At 39.7% G+C, this 19,797-nt stretch overlaps 1 protein-coding gene across 3 annotated transcripts in view; it reads left to right on the top strand.

Annotated features, from left to right (window-relative positions):
• The window catches only part of IMMP2L (inner mitochondrial membrane peptidase subunit 2), an 847,470-nt gene extending 828,493 nt beyond the window's left edge, over positions 1–18,977 (top strand). For all 3 annotated transcript variants that reach the window (XM_069461995.1, XM_069461996.1, XM_069461994.1), the window contains one exon: positions 18,414–18,977. In XM_069461995.1, coding sequence (XP_069318096.1) covers positions 18,414–18,533 — 120 coding nt within the window. In that variant the 3' untranslated portion in view covers positions 18,534–18,977. The remainder of the gene's footprint in view (positions 1–18,413) is intronic.
• Positions 18,978–19,797: the final 820 nt, after the last annotated feature.

Genomic DNA, 19,797 nt, shown 5'->3' with positions numbered 1-19,797 from the left:
GTCTATGTCTCATACATCTCAGTAGATTTAGAACATCTTGCCCTGTGCATTGCCTGTAGTAGGCCTTTAAATATCTATTGTGTTGAGTAAAAAGCGTCTTTCCACATTTCTTTATTTTCCAGGGTCTTTTATGCACATCGATGTGACCATGTTGCTGTAATAAGCACTGACTTTCCTGTTGCTGTCAGCAAGCATTCCTTACAGCCCAGTGGCTTGTAACATGCCCTGCTGCTACAAGTCAGCAGTAGTTTCCAAACAGAGTGGCATGGCCATGTGCAAACCTTAATGTGCCATGTTTGGTTTTTTCTGCAATAAATGAAATACCTCACTTTTCCCTAGGGTAAAAGCAGGCTTACAAAACATCAATACAGGGACCCTTGCCAAACGTTACAATTTCCAGGGCTCTACACCTCATTTCACTGACAGGTATAGTGAAAAGGGTTCTGCACTAAGAGCCAGTACTAGATTTGGAATCCCAGCTCTAACTAATGGGTGACTCTGGGTAGCATATGTGGGCCTTGGTTTTCCCACCTGTAGAACTGGGAGTTAGACATAATTTCCCATTTTCCTTATGAACATTATTCTTTCACTAGTATTTTCATAGTGGGGAACTAATCAGTCATCTTGGTTGCAAACAACTCAAACCCATTCTGACTTTGTCTTTTTCATCCTAACTAATTAAAACAGAAAAGATGTCATTAGAAGGATATTGGATAGTTTACAAAATAAATTGGGATGAAAACCAGGCTTGGGAGTTTGACAGTTAGCAACATAGGACACCCCATGCCTCTCCACAGGACCAGGGTAGGGAGGATGGCAATTGATGTTTCCAGACCCTTCCTGGCACTCATGTCTCTCTCTGTGTCTTCAAATCACTCTCTCCTTGTTCATAGGCCCAGATGCGAGTATCTGACTGGCTGAGCCCAGGTCAGGTACTTCCCCTTAGCCGCTAGGGGTGGAGAAAAGTAATATCTGGACCATTTGGCTTGGGGAATAGGCCGTGGAAGAGGGCACTGACTGTCACGGATTTGCACAGACATTGCAACTATTGTGAAGACTGGTGGTGCCAATTGTGCCATGCCCATGCCTGTAATTATCTTAATCAAGTGCAACCTGCTTCAGCATGTGCACCTTTAAAACCTGAAGCACCTGCTAGAAGCTAGATCTATTTCTTCTAGTGAAGCCAGTTTTGCTGGGGTTAAGACCACTCTTTCAATTATCTTTTATTAAACTTTATTTTTTCTTTAGCAACATAGTTCTCTGAATTTTGGTAAGCTTCTAACAGAAATTAAAAACCCATTATATCTCTGACCACTTGAGGTATCATGCCAGGGTGAGGAGAAAGGCAGAGTGGAGTGGATCACTAGTTCTGGCTCATCATTCACTTGCAGATGTATAGCAAAAGTTTGGGATCAGGAAAGTTTGGGATCAGGAATTATCTCTGGTCACAAACAGCTTATCCAATCTCCAGGTAATGTAAGTTCTTATCATTGGCATAAGTTAGATCTCTAGAAGATTATACATATGACTGCGTCACCTTGGTCTCCTGCAAAACAACATTCCCCAAATTGCCAGCAACTTGAATTCTGCTTCTGCCTTTTTGGGGAACCCTACTGCTGTGGATGTTGTCCATTGTGATACTTGGAGTGTCCTCTGCTAGACACCGTGTCAGAAATGTCTTGTAAAAATTTAATCAGAGAAAAACTTAGCTTCTCTTAAAAAATCGGAAGTTTCTTCTCATACAAGAGCAATGTAAGTTAGCATGTTCTCTTCTTCACTTGGCTCTTAGATAGCTAAATACCAGGTGTGGTGCTATTCATGGGCAAATATCTTGACACTTGTAGTTGTCACCTTTATTTATCTTCTCTTGTTCCTGGTTGTTTATTTGGTGACACTCCTCACTTTTAGTTTGAAATAAGCGATAAAAGAGGGAGGGCAAGTGAAGAGAGAGGCTAGAGGCTGGATGCCAAACAGCCACCCAAATGAACAGAGGTAACTTCAGTAAAAGAATGGCTGCGACCAACACAGCAGCGGGGCTGGCAGTGGATATCGGATACCTTCATCCCAAATCCTCTCTTGACCAATGCCAGTCTAATCTACCTCAGTAGCTGCCTTCTCAGTTGGTCTAAATATGGTGTAAAACAATGTCAACAACAATAAAGACTTTTACACCTCCCTCCTCATGTATTTATATGAACTGTTTTATCTCCTATATAAAAATAGCTTGTGGGACAACAGCTACTAGAAAGAAAACAAGTAAACAATGAGGCATCAATCCGTAATGTCACCCATTCACCCTGGGTCATTGTAAATACTGCGAGTTGCTAACTATCCAAATTATATTCAAGCCTTTCATCACCTGCTTAATCAAGCTGCAAAATAAGGAGTTAGACCACTTCAACTCCAGTGATTTGATTATGTGGTAAAGAGACTGGTGCATAAACATTAATCCTGGGAAATTAATTTATGAAAATTAGCTGAAGATACCCCTAGAGGCCTGTTTTGTATCTATTTTTGCATAAAATGTTGAACTAACTACTTAGTGAGGGTGTCTTGGGGGGACTAGAGTGATTATGCATGATTCTGTAGTTATCTAGAGAGAATCATGAAGCGGCCATGAAGTGACCTGAAAATGCATTCTGATTAAAGCTAAGTCTTGAACAGGAAAATTGCTTTGAAATGATTAAAGTTAAAATTGTTGGTAATGAAGGAAAATACTTGTCCTAGAATGAGGCCTTTAAAAGAGAGAGTCTCTCATTTTGAATCTTTTGTAAAGCACATGGTTTTACTTTTCAATTGCAAAATACTGCATTGTATCAACCTATCACATTATGTCTTTGAAATTAGTGGAGCATTAGAAAAATGTTCTAGATAAAAATCTGGTAGGGGATACCATGGGTGAAGATCTGCCCTTAGGAGAGTGAAGTCTTCGGCATCCTTTAGAGCCAGCTTAGATGAATCTGTTGAGTGGAGCCTTCCCAAGGCATATCCACAACCTCTGCTCCCAGGCACTTGGCTCTTTTGTATGTCTAGCATGTCAGATTGTAGTTCAATGTTTTATTTAAACATCGGTCTTTCCCACCAGATCATGAGGTCCTAGAGGACACGGATCATGTTTATTATCTTCTGTATACCTCCAACATCTAGCAGGGTGCCCATCCCACTTAGGATGGAGCCTATAAATCTGATTAAATTTATCGTCTTTGCTAAATATTCGCCTTTGGGTGTATTTGAAGATATCATAGGGACAGCTGTATTTCAGAATCCAAACTTTTTGGCTGTTGGAAAGGTGATATCAGTGTCTATAAACTGTGTGTATAAACAATGTCTATACCATATGTAACATACTCCCAGCAGAGACTGAGACAGCTCCTATAATCAAGCATATTAATATTTCTGGAGCCAAAATTATGAATTGGCACACTCTGCAGAATAAATACAGACTATAATTTTATAACAACTCAGGTCAGGTCATGTTCTGTTACTAGAGGATTACAAAAAACCTTATTTATTTATTTACGTATTTATTTATTTGGAGATCTTTAGACTTTGGAATTGTCCGTAAGGTATTGTGAACCTGTATTATGTCTTTAGGAAGGAAGGCATTCTCGTCTAAGGGAAATATTCCTAGGTGCAAAGATTCTCACTCTTGTCAGTTCAGGGAAGAGGAAGAGAACAATGCAGTGTTTTTCTGCATAGTGACTTGTTTGCAGAACTGTCACTGCTACTAAGGTCCCTACATAATGGCAATACCAGAGGGAAAAATGGAAGCAGTTCATTCCCCACTAAGAAAGCTCTCTCGTTGTGCAAACACTGATGCTGTTCTTGTTTACTTCCTGCACAATTCTTTAGCATGTGAGGCTCCTGTACCTCATTCACCTAAAAAAAAACAAAGCTTTGCTCTTATCCATTTATCTCTGAGTAGACACCAGTTAGTGCTTACTTAGAATGGAAGCAGTTTCTGGACAAGGTTTTGTTCATCAGGAGCCGTGTTTATCTGTTCAGTGTGCTGTGTAGATAAGCATCTTGGGAATGTGTAGGTGGATGATAGGCTAATAATGCTCTGTTTATGAACCTTGTCTACTCTATCAAAAATTATTGATGAAAAATTCAAATCTGGATATGTTAATCCATATTTAAAAATAAAGTAGGTAGCATCATTTCTATTATTTAGTATTTTTTTAAAAAATATCTTCTTATTCCAGCGCCTTAGACCGCTCGGCCACGCTACACCAATTGGGTATTGGACAGAGGTGGGGGCTGGGTGGAAGGGATGGGTGTATACCTACTTGATGAGTGCGATGCGCACTGCCTGGGGAATGGACATGCTTGAAGTTCTGACTGGGAGGGGTGGGGTGGGGGGAGGGAATGGGTGCATACCTACATGATAAGTGGGATGTGCACTGTCTAGGGAATGGACACAATTGAAGCTCAGACTCGGGGGGATGGGTAGGCATGGGCAATATACATAGCCTGAACTTTTGTACCCCCATAATGAGCTGAAAAAAAATAAAAAAATTAAAAAAAATCTTCTTGGTAACATTTTTTAAACAGTGCAATTGTTCATTTTTCCATGTGACGTTTGTTGTCACCTGCCTTTATTTCTAATCCTGTTTGACTGACTTAGACCATGCATCTGCTTTGCCAGTATCCATAAGAAAGCTCAATGTTATGCTATCTATTAAAAGAATTATTTTACTCTTCTCACTCTCTTCTTCTTCGTCTCTAGGTTGTTTGTAAATCTGTGCCTTTAGTGTTGTTGTTGTTGTTGATGTGTAATGTTGAAATGAGCAAAATATGGTGACCAGAGACGTGGGAGCAGAAAGGCAGCATCTCCACAATGTCGGGGCCGCCCCCTCCACTACTGCATCGTGTCAAATGTGTGATAGCAAAGCGGAGGCTGTGAGTGAGGTCCCACCTTTCTCTTCAGTGACCTCACTTTACTCTCTATGTACCACTGCCAGCTCTGGTCTCAACAGTGGTTCCAAGGACAGAGTCCCCCTTTCTAAGACCCCAATCCAGAAAGAGTTGGAGCACTTTGCCAGTGCATTAGCAAGAAGTGTTCCCCAGGTAACACTGTGAGCAAACTGGCATTGATGTTGTGTTCTGGAAAATTTTAGTGTGGGAAGAGGACAAATAGCCAGACTGGTGATCAATTACTTAACTACCTGGGACCCACCGTACAAGACTGGACATCAGTTGTGATAAGTTGGTCTCCTCCCTCTTATTGTTCATTTCTCTTGGAAGTAGATGGTAGTCACCACAGGCAATGCAGACCAATTTTCTTTGCCTTTGTAAAATAGGAAAACAAATTTTTAAGAATATGTAGCAAACATGAAAATTTAAAATCTATGCATTACATGTGTATGTGTTTTAGATTCCATATTGTACCTTGTAAAAATTCTTTTGAGACTGTATCGCAGTTCATTGGTAAATTACTGTCAACCCGTGTGGCACATCATCAGAGATTGTGGAAGCCCTCATGTACTTAATGTTGTTTTCTAAAGAATTATTGATGTTTTTCTTAAGATAGGTTAGGGAATGTCTATGGTACCCAGATAATAAAATACAACATTCCTAGACTTACGCCTTCCTCCTTAATCAATTCACTCTTTTCATAAATGCTTATTTCTGACAGATAGTTCCCAATTTTGTTTGAAGCACTGCATTAATTTCTAACACAGAAACAGTAAGACACGGCCTCTGCACTCAGAGATGTTGTAGAGTCTACAGTACAGACCAAGGGCTGGTAAACAATGGCCCTCAGGCCAAATACAGTTTGCTGCCTGTTTTTTATAAATAAAGTTTTATTGGAACAAATCTTCTATTCGCTTCCATGTTGTCTGTGGTTGCTTTGTGCTGCAAGGACAGAGTCAAGTAGTTGGAACAGAGACCACAAGGCCTGACAAGCATAAACTATTTACTGTCTGGCCCATTACAGAAAAAGTCTGCTGACCCTTGCTATAGAGGTGAAAACATAAATTATTAAATAATATCGTAGGGAAGCAGCACATCCTAGTGGAGGGCAGCATGAATTTTGAACCATGCCTATTTCAAATCCCGCTTCTATCATTTACTAGCCTTATGAACTTTAGCATGTTACTTAGTATTTCTAAACCAGTGTTTCCTTTTTGCAAAATGCAAATAATATCTATACTGCAGGTTGAATGTAAGAGTAAGAGACAGAACGTATTATATATGTAATGCATTCAGAATACAACAATAGTTAATAAATGTTCACTGTGTCAAAAGAATGAGATGACACATAGGTAGGAAAACGCTATATCCTAAAGCCACCTGGTTTACACCGGTTGTTCCAGTATAATTACTAATAATCCCTTTCACTCTTAAATGTCCCACTTTGGGTACTAAATTACATGGTCATGCTACGCTTAGGCAATTTCTTAAAGTTTCATTTGTGATTATCTCATTTTAGAAGATTTATTTAAAAAATTATTTTAAAATTATTTATTTAAAAATTTATTTATAAATTTACTTAAAATTTATTTAAAAATTTTAAGTTTCATTTAAAACTTATTTTAAAGTTGTAAGTACTATGATAAGAAAGTAAATTATTTTGCATTGGTTCTTGTTAACTTAGCCACACAAATGTTTTGGCTTCCATATTATTGAACTTTGCCCCTCTAAGAAAGATACGTTTATGAACCCGATACTAATATTTCCCAGTTCTCATAAAGAGAATTTATAAGTAAGTAAACCAGTGAGAAGAAAGTTGGTTTTCTGATGTGGCAACCTTGCAGTAAGTGGGCCGGGAGGAGTGGGTCCTTCTTCTGACAAAGCAGGGGTGCACCTAGGGGGAGGGAAACTATGAGAAAACCGAGCCTGATAAAGGATGTGCCACTACTGTGCTCATTTTGTTCGTTGGAATTAGGTGTCGAGGCCTGAACCATGGGTTTCTGCTTTTAAACAAGGACCTAAAGATATTGATCATGGTCCCAGAGGGGTCATAGACGTAGCCCTCCCCACCAAACTTATATATTCTAAGAGAAAACACTGGATTGTAGCTGTATAGTCCCCTGGGGCCAAAGGTGGAAGGTTAAGAAGAATAGAGTTGTGCTACATTTATTTTTTATATATTTAACACAAATAGTTTGATCACTTTTCTTTTTTAAGAACCTGATTTTGGGGAGACCTAACACCAGGCCTTGATTCAAATGGTCGGGAACAAATGGATATGAATTGCAGTGGCTGGGAAGGACTCCATGAGAGTGTTAGGACTGAATGGGTCTTCCAGGAGAGCTCCAGGGGTCTAAGGAAGAAGATTACAAACCGGGAGGACAGCAGTAATCAGAAGTATGCAGGAAAGCTGACTTACTTCTTTAAGCACTGAGAAATCAGTGCTTATTCTAGAACCACATCCTTCAAATTTTGGATATTGTTCCAGTTTGATTTGCCTTTCAAACAAAATTGTACATAATTTAATATTGTAGAATAAATATCATCTGACTACTGCTTTATGTGGAAATTTCTCCTTATGTTGCTAAGTAAATTCATCAAAAGATTTTATTTGCTAATAGTGCAGATTGCTTTTCCTACTTAGAAAACATTTTAATCAAATGAACTTCCAAGTTTTGTGCTTCATCTCATTCCTCACACTGATCCTCTTCTAACCCTGGCTCTCATTCTGAACATCTTTTCAAAAAGGTTTCTGCTCCCACTAAGAGTCTTCTTTCTTCCTTATCTCCTTTCCTGTGTTTTTCTCTCTATTCCCCCTTCAGGACTCTTTTGCTTTTGCGTGTCCTTATCTTGTCCTTGTAAGCCCTTTCCTCAAGAGAGTGTGTCCTGAAGCCAAGAAATGAAGGAGTGTTCTGTAGACTGCAGGTTTACGGAAAGGGGGTGGAGGGAACCAGAACAACACACACCTGTCTCCCTGGCAGCTGAAGGAAAGGGCTGGGCTCACAAATGCTGTGTCTACCAGATGCCAAAACAACTTCTCCGTGGAGCCAATTCAATCAAAGGCAGGCAATTCCGTGTAAATTTAGTCCATGTGGTTCCTTGGCACTATGTGGGCAAAACAAACCAGTTGACTGATAAGCCTCAATCCCTTTCCAGCCAGTAATTTTGGTGTTTCCTAGAGCAGAGATCCGTAAAGTAGGGAGTAAGAATATTCAGCTGGTATGTACAATGATCCACTGGATGCAAGAAAAAAGTATTAGAATTTCTATTTATATCTAAAAATTAAGAATTTGAGCTTTACCAACATTTGATTTTATGCATTATTGGCAATATATATAATTTTAAAATAAATAATTTCGGTGAATTCTGAAACTTTTTGCTGATAGGGTACACAATCAGAACAGTTTCGTGACTCATGTTCCAGATCATTCCCCATCTGTGGGCTGGGTGTCCCCCCATTCTCCCTTAGGGGCAACAGAGTTATTGCAAGAGGCTCATTAATACATGTAAATAGACCTATTTTCTCATCCAGTTTTGATACTAAAGATAGAGTGATCTGCTAACGGTTTGCAGTGGTTCCTTTAATATGTTTTTGTTGTTGTGTTTTAGAATTGAATGTAAAAGTAGATTCCTTATCCCTGAAAAATGTCATGACTCCATTGAAGGAGACACAGTCACACATGGGACACAAGTGAGCAAGGAGAGGGGAGCATCAGGTTCCATAAGACGTTGGGTGGGTTGGTCAAAGCATTTAGCCTGTTGAAAGGGTTCTATATGCTTAAGCATCTCTCCCTCTCTCTCTTTAATAACAAAGATGTTTTTCTTTTTCCCTCAACATGTTCCTTTGTTCCCCTATGTTGAGTAAGTATTGGGAAATCACACGGACCTGACTTCCAACACACTGTTCCTTTTTCTTCATGCATGTACTAGTTTGCTGTGTGTCTTCAACAACAGAAATTCATTTTCTCACAGTTCTGGAGCTGGAAGTTCCAGATCAAGAGGTCAGCATGTTTGGTTTCTTCTGAGGCCTCTCTCCTTGGCTTTCAGATCTCCACTTTCTTGCTGTGTTCTCACATGGTCTTTCCCCTGTGTGCACAGGTGCCCCTGGAGTTTCTCTGTGTCCTAATCTCCTCCTCTTATAAGGACACCGGTCAGATTGGATTAGGGCTTCATTGTAACTTAGTCATCTCTTTAAAGGCTCTGTCTCCAAATACAGTCACATTCTAAGGTACCGGGGCTTAAGGCTTCAACATAAATTTGGGGGGACCCAATTCAGCCTGTAATCATGTACGTTTACTTTTGATGAATCTAGTTTTTTCAGGAAAGGATGTGGGACCTAGCAGTGTCAAGAAGCATTATGATTAGGGCAACCATATCCTGATTAGTCCAGAGACAGTCCTGTTCTATTCTTATTTTCCTGACTTAATTAAAATAGTGCCCCCTTTGACTGTCAGAAGTGTCTCATTTGGATGATAAATTATACGGTCATCCTGATACAAACATCTTAGAGCCAGAGATCATGTACTTGAGTCTCAGCTCAAAAAATATATTTTTGTACCTAGGCTTCCTAAAGTATGAAGTGGAAACAATAATAGTTCCTACCTCATGGGTTAGTGTGAGAATTATTAATAAATGAGTCAGTACATGCAAGTCATCAAACCCTGCCCTGCATGCACTGCATAACACTGAGGAAGCAAAGAGGAGGAGGAGGACCATATTTGTCAGGAGTGATGGTTGGTTTTATATGTCAACCTGGCTGGGTCATGGTGCCCAGATCTTTGGCCAAAAATCATTCTGGATGTTTCCGTGAGAGTGTTTTTGGATGAGATATATATTTAAATCAGTGGACTTTGAGTAAAAAAAGTTGCCTTATGTGGGTGGGCCTCATCCAGTCAGTTGAAGCCTAAATGGAACAATAATAGGCTGACTTCCCCGGAGCAAGAGGGAACGAGCCAGCAGATTGCAGTCAGATCACATCCGCAACATCAGCTCGTCTTGGTGTGCAAGCAGACAGCCTTTGAATTCAAACTGCAACTCTTTCCTGAATCTCCAGCCTGCCGACTTCTCCCGTCAGATTTTGGACTTTCCAAGCCTCCACAATCACATATACTGATTTCTTAAAATACATCTCTTTCCCTCTCTATATGTATATACGCACTGCTGGTTCTGTTTCTCTGGCTAACCCTAACTAATACAGCAGGTGTGGAAGCCAAAACTGTACCTAAAGCACAACTTTCAATCTTAAAATTGACATATTTCTAGATTTTTATTTCTTTCCATATTCATTATACTCTTTGCATGTCTATAGACATATCAATAAAAACATAAAGATCCATGGCAAGACAGTTAAGAGAGAGAATAGTCTCTCTCTCTCTCTCTCTCTCTCACTATTAATCTCAGTCTTAAAAAAAAAGAAATTTTGCATTCTCATATTATGCCTTAAACAATATTGAAATTATCCATCTGATAGGATTTTGACTGTTGTTCATAATTGTGAAGATGAATTACTTTTTTCAGGATGCGAGAGGAGTGTCTTTAATCAATGTTTGGAATAAAAGACTTATAAGATTAGTTTTGGTGAAATGAGTGTTGATTTAAAAAACAGAACTGAAGCACTGTGTCCAAAACTGAGCTCCAAAACTAAGCAAGCAAGCAAATATATTGGCAAGAGTTCAGCCATGTTAAAAGACTGGCAAATCACCCTCATGAAAAAAGTTAAACATCTTGGAAAAGCAAATAAAAGCTTGAGGTACAACTGAGTAGCGGCTATCAAGTCTAAAAATGGCTATTTTGGAGGGAATGGAGACCAGCTGTTCTCTAACTCAGCTAAGCCCAGACAAGAACAAAACTAGATAAAAACTGCAGTATAACAGATGATTTAGAGCTAGGCAAGTGCTTCCTGGCAGTTAATATGGTTGGAATGGTTACTTAGGATGTTCTGGAATATATTCAAGGGGTTCTTTCAAGTTAGTTAGGTTTACCTTTTCTGGATGTGAAGCTAAATGGAAAGTACAGATCTAGATTCCCCAACTGGGTTAATCAGCAGAATCACCTGGGGGCGAGGTGGGAGTGGGGCTTTTTACAAAAGCACAGGCTTTATTTCTGTGAAGCAATAGGAAGTAGCTTCTAGGATGTATTGTTGAGAATGGGAGCAAGATGCAAAACAGACTGTACTGCATGCAACCTTTGGTATAAGAAAAAAGAAATAAGAACGTGTATGTATATTTGCTTTTTATTTTTCCTTCAAAAAGAAACACCCGAACATTAAACCAGAAACTGAAGGAATCTGTTACCTGGTGGAGGTGGGGTGGGAGTTGGGAAAGGGACTTCTTTGTGTATACTTTTGTATTGTTTCCAATTGCTGCTGTAATCAAATGACAAATTGAGTGTCTTGAAACAACACAGATTTTTTAATTCACAGTTCTGGAGGTCAAAGAGTCCAGTGTGGGTCACACTGGGCTAAAATTAAGGTGCCAAAGGGGCCGCATTCCCTTTGAAGGCTCTAGGGGATACTCCCTCTCCTAGCCTTCTCCAGCTTTTAGAGCCACCTGCATTCCCTGGCTCCTGGCCCTTTTCTCCATCTTCAAAGCCAGAAGCATCTTCAAATCTCTGTGAATCTGACCCTTCTGCCTCCTTCTTTCCCATTTAAGCACCCTTGTGATTACATTTGGGTCCATGAGATAATACAGAAAACTCCCATTATCTTAAGATCAACGGATTAGCAACCTTAATTCTTCTTTGCCCTGTGATATAACATATTCACAGCTTCTGGCAATTAGGATGTGGACATCTCAGGTGGGAGGCAAGCACTATTCTGCCTACCACACCCTTTAAAAATAATTTTGACTTGAGAGAACCATGTAAATAATTACATATTCAAAAATGAAATTGAATAAAAAAAGAATAATGTAAGCAAGCTCTAAAACTGAATATAAATACAAAAAAAAGAACCTGACTGTGTATCAAATGGTAACGTAACTACACTGGGCAGAAAAAGAAATTGATTCAAATTTTGTACATAGGACTCTGCCAATACACCCTTACAATGAAAGGTATTTTAAGAACCAAAATAATTACAGAGAAATCTTGATTTTTACTCAACAAATTTGTTGTTGGTAGTGGTTATGGTATAGTCACCCTGAAACTATTCTGTGTGTTTTGTTAGGAAAGTGAATAGATTTGCGTATGCTCACTCTGGGAGACAGAAGATAAAACATAGAATGAGGAAGGTCTAGGAGAACATTGTGTTGTTGGATTGTTTATGTTTATTCCCTGAAATGGCATAGAATATTGATACCCCAGGAACAATGAGCACTTGGTTTCTAATAGCATTCCTTGCTAAAATAAACCAAGGCACTTAAAAGAAATGCCTGATTTCAGGTGGACAGGTATAAAGTACAAGGTAAGCCTGCAACAACTAGTGGTGCCAGAAAGTAAGGAAGTCCTTAAAGACTGATGGTGACATGTCCAAAGTACACACAGAGCTCCCTCTGGCCAAATTTAGGACATCTGAGCCTCAACCAACCAACCAAACAAATGCTAATAGATTTTGACTTAAAAAAAAAAAAATCCTTGATGTTAAAATAGAGGTAGTTGACGTTGAGAGAGAAAGCACTTTTTTAGAGAAGGATGACAGCTAATAAATATAAAAGAAATATTAGAATTGAAAAATCACTATTTTTGTAATCTCTAATGTAATAATTGATTCAGAGAGCATCGTGAATGGATGTTAAAATCATTAGATGAAATGTGTTGACATATAGGATACTTAAATTATTTCAAAATATCCCATAGATTGCTTATTAATTAAAAAAGGAAAAAGATGTGTTTACAGTGGAGAAATGTGGTCAACATCACCTTAATCAACTGATTAAATTTAGCATCACAATAATGGGACAAACCAGTACTTTGTGCCTCCTGATGAGATGGAAAGGGAAGAATACAATATCAACCATTTTGTATTCTTGCCAAAAACATTTAACTTCAGTCCATTCATGAGAGAAAAAAAATCAAGCAATTCCGATGTGGGACATTTTACAAGGCAAATTAAGTAATGTAAACCAAAGCAAACTGTGACCACCACATGCAATGTGCGATTCTTGATTAGACCCTAAATTTTAAAAATAAAGTGGCCATACCAGACATTATTGGGAAAATTAGAAAATTTTGAATGTAGACTGTATATTAAGTAATATTATTGTATCAGTATTAAATATCTAGTGTATAATAATGCTATTGTGTTCATACAGGAAAAGGTTTTAGTTCTTAGTAGATACATGTTGAAGTGTTTATGGATAAAATTCAGCATGATGTCAACAACTTTCAGACAATTCAGAAAAAACGTATATGGGTGCACATATAATGAGAAAGAAGTGAATGCAGCAAAATGTAAATAAGTGGTGACTTTTGAAGGAGCTGTTTCCTGCACCACACTTTCAAATCTTCTTAGGTTTGATTTTCAAAATAACAAGTTGAAGAAAAAAATCTTTTATTGATTTCATGGGCTTCTTGCTCCCTTTGGGGCTATTTTTGTTTGTATTTCAAGTTGTTGTTAACATTTTTTTCCCTTCCATTTGTTTTTCTTCTTCTTTTTTTGAGCAATGTGTTTCTGATTATCTTTTTATAAGTCTTTCCCTACATGCAGCTCCTGCTTTGAATCCCTAGAAAATGTGATTTTTTTTTTAATACATATTATAGTAAATAGAAGAGCTTCAATGAAAGCAATGTTTTATGTTAATCTCTGTGGAGGTCTAATTTATAGAAAAAACATTTGAAAATAAAATGGGCACGTAATCTGTTTTATAGCTGGCACTCAAAAAATATGTGCTAAGTAGAAAAGTATTTTGTAAGCTTCTAAATACCATTAAAATATTGTCTGTTAGTAAAAAGAAGAAAAGACGGGTTTCCAGGCCCTTCCTCTGACCTGTTCAAGGGCGATCTCTGAGGGTAAGACTTTGATCTGTATTTTAAACAAGTTTGCCAAATCCTCCCGGTTGCTGAAATTTATGTATTGAAAGAGAGTTAAGATGTTTAAGGGCTTCCTTCAATGCTCCAGGAAAACTTTCCCCACTCGCCTTCTCTTCCATCCTGTGGGATCTCTGCTTATCTCTGCAGATGGTGGTTCTTTACCATCTGCCACGATCTTTATACTTTTTTCGTTTCCCTCCCTACCCATCCCACCTTGTTTGGCTTTTCCTTGGTTTGCCACCTCTCTCCTTGAGTACTAGTTCCCTGTGGCTCAGGGTGCTCTCCATGGAGACGGCCCACCCAGTCTCACACCTAACTCTTGCTGCTCATCCAGTAGGTGGGACAATATTTCTCACAAAATATATTTTTTCCCAGTCTCTATGATTTGTCCATAAAGAAAAGTCTCTCTGAGATACTAGGAACTCCATAGGAAATTCTGAGAATGTAAACCAGCTTTATGTGTCCTGGGTCTGTGCATATAGGCAACTTATAGTAGCGGTTAAGATTGTGGACTCTGGAGTTAGACTGCTTGGCCCTAAGGCCAGATTCCACCACTTAGTAGCTCTATGACTTTTGCCAATTCCTTAACCTCCCTGCACTTAGTTTTCTCATCGGTAAAAGGAAGATAATCACAGAATGCACCTCAGATGGTTTTTGTGAGGATTAAAGGAGTTTACATATATATGGCCCCTAGAAAAATGCTGTAAGTGTTTACTATTTTTTTCTTTGTATGTCAGTGGCTACAAAATGTGTTTACTATTTTTTTTTGTCATTGCAAGAAAGGTATACTTTATTTTTTTAATTTTTTTAATTCAGGATATTGTGGGGGTATAAACATTTTGGTTATGTGTAATGTGTTTGCCCCACCCAAGCCAGGGATACAAGCGTGTCCCTCCCCCATATAGTGCGTTCCACTTCCATTAGTTGTGGGTTTACCCCCCCAATGCTCCCCATGGGACTGGCACCCAGTGAGTATTACTACCATGTGAACACCTTAGTGTTGGGCAGTTAGTACCAATTGATGGGCGAGTACATGGGGTGCATGTTTTTCCATCCTTGTGATACCTCACTTCCAAGTATGGGCTCAATCTCTATCCAGGATAATATAAGAGGTGCTAGATCACCATTGCTTTTGTAGTTGAGTAGTATTCCATGGTATACATATGCCACATTTTATTAATCCACTCATCTATTGATGGGAAGTTGGTTTGTTTCCACATCTTTGCAATTGTGAATTGTGCTGCTCTAAACATTCAACTACAGATGTCTATATTATAGAATGACTTTTTTTCCTTTGGGTAGATGCCTAGTAGTGGGATTGCTGGATCAAATGGATCTATTTTTAGCTCTTTGAGGTATCTCCAAATTACTCTCCACAAGGGTTGTGCTAATTTGCAATGCCACCAGCAGTTCCAGTCTCTCCACATCCACGACAGCATTTGTTGTTTTGGAACTTTTTGATAAAGGCCATTCTCTCTGGAGTTAGGTGATATCTCATTGTAGTTTTGATTTGCATTTCCCTAATGATTAGAGATGTTAAGCATTTTTTTATGTGTTTGCTGGCCATCAGTGTATCTTCTTTTGAAAAATTTCTGTTCATGTCCTTTGCCCATTTATTGATAGGGTTGTTTTATTTATGTGGAGAATTGCATTTATAGATTTGCATATGTGGAACCACCCTTGCATCTCTGGGATAAAGCCCGCCTGGTCATGGTGAATTATCTTTCTGATGTTTTGTTGGATTCAATTTGCTAAGATTTTTTGAGACTTTTTGTATCTATATTCATAAGGTATATTGGTCTGTAGTTTTCTTGTTTTGTTTTGTCCTTTCCTGGCTTTGGTATCAAGGTGATACTGGCTTTGTAAAATGAGTTGGGGAGGATACATACCACCCTTCTCAATGTTGTTGAAGAGTGTCTGCAGTAAAGGTATGAGTTCTTCTTTGTATGTTTGGTAAAATTCAGATGTGAACCCATGTGGTCCAGGACTTTTTCTTTATGGAAGATTTTTAATTGCTGCTCCAATTTCTGTGCTGTTATTGGTCTGTTCAGGAATTCTGTGTCATCCTGATTGAGCTTAGGGAGGTTGTGTGTTTCTAAGAATTTGTCCATTTCCTCCACATTTTGTAGCTTTTGGGCATATTGATTTTTATAGTATTCAAAGATAATGCTTTGTATTTCCATGATGTCTGTAGTGACCTCTCCTTCTTCATTTCTGATTGAGTTTATTAAGGTCTTTTCCTTTCTAGTTCTTGTCAATCTAGCAAGAGGGCTATCAGTTTTATCTTTTCTAAAAACCAACTTTTGGTTTTATTGATCTTCTGTATACTTCTTTTGTTCTCAATTTAATTTAGTTCTGCTCTAATCTTTGTTATTTCCTTTCTTCTGCTAGGTTTAAAGTTAATTTGCTCTTCCTTTTCCAGTTCCTTGAGATGATTTATTAGTTTGTTGATTTGTGAGCTTTTTGTATTTTGGATGTGAGCATTTAATGCTGTTAGTTTTTCTCTCAGGAATGCTTTTGCTGTATCCCACAGATTTTGATAACTTGTGTGCCCATTATCATTTGGTTCAAAGAATCTTTTGATTTCCATTTGGATCTCCTCCTTGACCCAGCAGTTGTTCAGCAATAGATTATTTAATTTCCATGATCTTGTGAAGTGATCAGTGTTTTTGTTAGAATTTCTCTCTAATTTTATACTACTATGGTCTGAGAAGATACATGGTACAATTTCTATTTTTTTTAACTTTGTTGAGGTCTGATTTGTGGCCCAGGATGTGGTCGATTTTGGAGAAAGTTCCATAAGCTGATGAGAAGAATGTGTATTTTGCTTTATTTGGGTGGAGATGTGGCCAGCAAGCCCTAGAGTTATGTTCTTATTAGATGACCTAAGCCGATCTGGTGGGCGGGATCAATGGGCTGTCAATTATTGCACAGGGTTCAGGTCCCGCAGATTCATACCAGTTGCACAGGAAAAGTGGCTTTTCTCGGTTCTGCCCACCTCCAAAGGGGAAAGCCCGCTATGCCCAATGCCAAAGTCACTGGGCTAGAGGAGGGGTGTTGCCTGACCGCCAAGCGCACCAGCATCTGGGGATCCCACTGAGGGGGCATCCCTCCTCTGGGAAACTAGCACTGGGGGAAGCGCTCAAGATCGCCCCCCCACACAGGCCTGGCTAGCCAAATCAACAGGTCGTGGACATCCCACAGATTCACTCCAGCTGCACAGAGCAAGCAGTTATACTCACGTCTCCCCACCTCCAAGGGCGGAGCCCCCCACGCCTTGCACGAGAGTCGCTGGGCAAGGGGAAGGGTGTTGCCTGACCACTGAGCGCACCAGCTTTCAGGGATCCCGCTGCTGGGGGCTTCCCACCACTGGGGAACTAGCGTTGGAGGGAAGTACTCATGATTGCCCACCAACACAGTCCTGGCTAGCAGAATCAACAGGTCGCAGATGTCCAGCGAATTCACGCCAGCCACACAAAGCAAGGGGCTTTTCGCACTTCTTCCCACCTCCAAGGGCAGAACCTGCCGCACCCAGCGCAAAAGTCTCCAGGCTGGGCAAGGGATGCCCCCCGAAACCATAGCACGCTGCACCATCCGAGTTCTGGACCCCCAAAATAGCAGCTGCCCACCCGTGGACAGCTAGCACCGGGGGTGACTGCTCAGGAGTTGGCAGATGCCTGTTCAGCGGGCTGAATCAACAGGACACCCGCAGTCTCTTGTGTGTCACAGTCCCGCAATCACATGCCTGTCCTGCAAAAAGTCCTGCCTTTTCTGGCCCGCCCTGAGCCTGCTCAGTCCTCAGCGGTTTCCAGGGGCGGATCCCCGTTTTCAGTGTTCACCTCCTTTGTTCTGGCCCTGCTGACCACCAGAGGCGAGGCGCCTGTCTCCACACTCCCTCTCGGGGTCACGGTAAGTAATCGCTCAGATCAGTCCTTCCCTGACCCAGTGCAGTCTTAGCACAGAGCACCCGGGAGTTCAAGATGTTTCCTGCTGTTGTCCCCTCTCCACAGAGCCCACCGTCTTGTGCCCCAACTCTGCACCAACTTCAGGCACGTCCCGGTCTGAGTGGGTGTGGAGGTCAGTCCGGGGGGCAGGCGTCCTCCTATGGGTCAGATCCCACTGCGCTCCCTCACTGACCAGGCCAGCACGGTTGTCCCACACTCTATTCTCTGCTGTTTAGCTCGTACTTTACAGAATTTTCGATTGTATCTCCCATTCCCTTTTTTTTTTTTCCCCCTCCGTTGCATGTCCAATGCTGTTTCTCTGCAGCTTCACAACGCTGTTCTTGGGGGAGACTGATCCACTTCTGTGTAGCCATCTGGGTTCTTCACCTCCATCTCTGGGAGCAGAGAGCCAGGAGGTCACCTCTACTCCACCATTTATTCTTCTCTGCCCATGTTTACTAGTTTTAATCATCATCACCTTTCCGTGGAATGTCAGACCTGGATAAGATTTTGTTTTTAAGATATTAATAATCATCATTATAAAATTATTTCTTTTTTCTTTCTCCATGATTCTCATGGTTTCAGGTTTCCCTGGGACTTCTGCACGCCCATGCCACACATATCCTGTGGCCTCCAGAGCGCTGGCGGAAATTGGAATCTGTTCTTCCTCCAGAGCGCTTACTAGTACAGAGTGAAGAAGAATGACTGCGTGGATCTACCCGAGCTGTTGGCTTGGAAGCCAACTTCCAGTTACTGGAGGAAGGAGAGAGAAAAGGAAACTCCAAAAGGGAAAACTTACAACAATACGATGCTGTGCAAGAAACATTTATATCACATTAAAATCTGTATTGTTAAAACTTTTAAAAATGTTAAACAGTATTAAATGGCACCTGATTTTGTGTTAAATTTCAATACCCTATTGTTTAATGCCCTTCCAAAAATATACAGACCTTTGAGAATGTGAAAATATTGTATCCATATGTCTTAATGGGGATAACCTTGAGATTATTTGTTATGCATACTTATTCTGTTGATTGTTGGGTTTTGATTTTGGTGCTTGCTGCTGAAAGAATTTGAAAATTAATATTTGATGAAAATAATTTATTTGCCATTTACTGTTAAGATGGAACAAAAAGAAACATATATACAGTGATAGAAATTATATTGTGATTGACAGTATCTATAATGTAATTGCCAATTAGAAACAACAATAAACTACGATGTTAAAATAAAACAATGATTTGTACAGGTCCTGTTTTGAGTGTTTAGTTATCATTTAGCCTATATATCCATTCATAAGGAATATGTTGTCTCTTCTGGAAGTAAGAAACTAGAGTATGGGAGAACCAATTGTATCAATACTGGCATAAAATCAAACCTTTCTTCTTGGCCCTTTTTGATCCAAACCTTCTGAATGATCTCATGCCTGTTTGCAATGAATAAACCCATTTATCAGCAGTCAGTCACTATTTGGTAAAAAGTCCTGAGTGAAATGGAAAAAATTCCTTCTAGATCAACAAGTTTTGTTTCCCTCCCCCAGTGATTTCTCAGTGTTCGTGTCTGTAATACAGATATCACCTGCAGAGGGGAGCAGCAGTAGAATAACAGATTCTGTAATTTGTGCAGATAAGGAGGTAAATTCTCTGCACACAAGTCTATATTTATGAAGACTTTCTTCTTTTTTTCTCCCATTGGTTAGAGGTTTGTGCTGATAGAAACAAAGCCTGTGGGTCAATTCCCTCTGTTCATTTGTTCTCTTTTTCTTCTGTTTCATCAACAGACAAGATCCAGAATAATGACTAGCCATCTTGCAAATGGGGTGCTAACCCATTATTAGCTGACAGAAACAGAGCAATAGCAAAAAGCATGCATATTAAGAGCATATGTTACTACTAACAATTTAGTATTAGCATCATAATAGCTCATTCAACAAACATCCGCTGAGCACTTACATACTAATGTTGGTCAA

The sequence above is a fragment of the Eulemur rufifrons genome, chromosome 29 (assembly GCF_041146395.1).
Source record: "Eulemur rufifrons isolate Redbay chromosome 29, OSU_ERuf_1, whole genome shotgun sequence".
NCBI lineage: Eukaryota > Metazoa > Chordata > Mammalia > Primates > Lemuridae > Eulemur > Eulemur rufifrons.
Note: the sequence above shows the minus strand (reverse complement) of the source record. Positions and strands in the feature narration are given on the sequence as shown.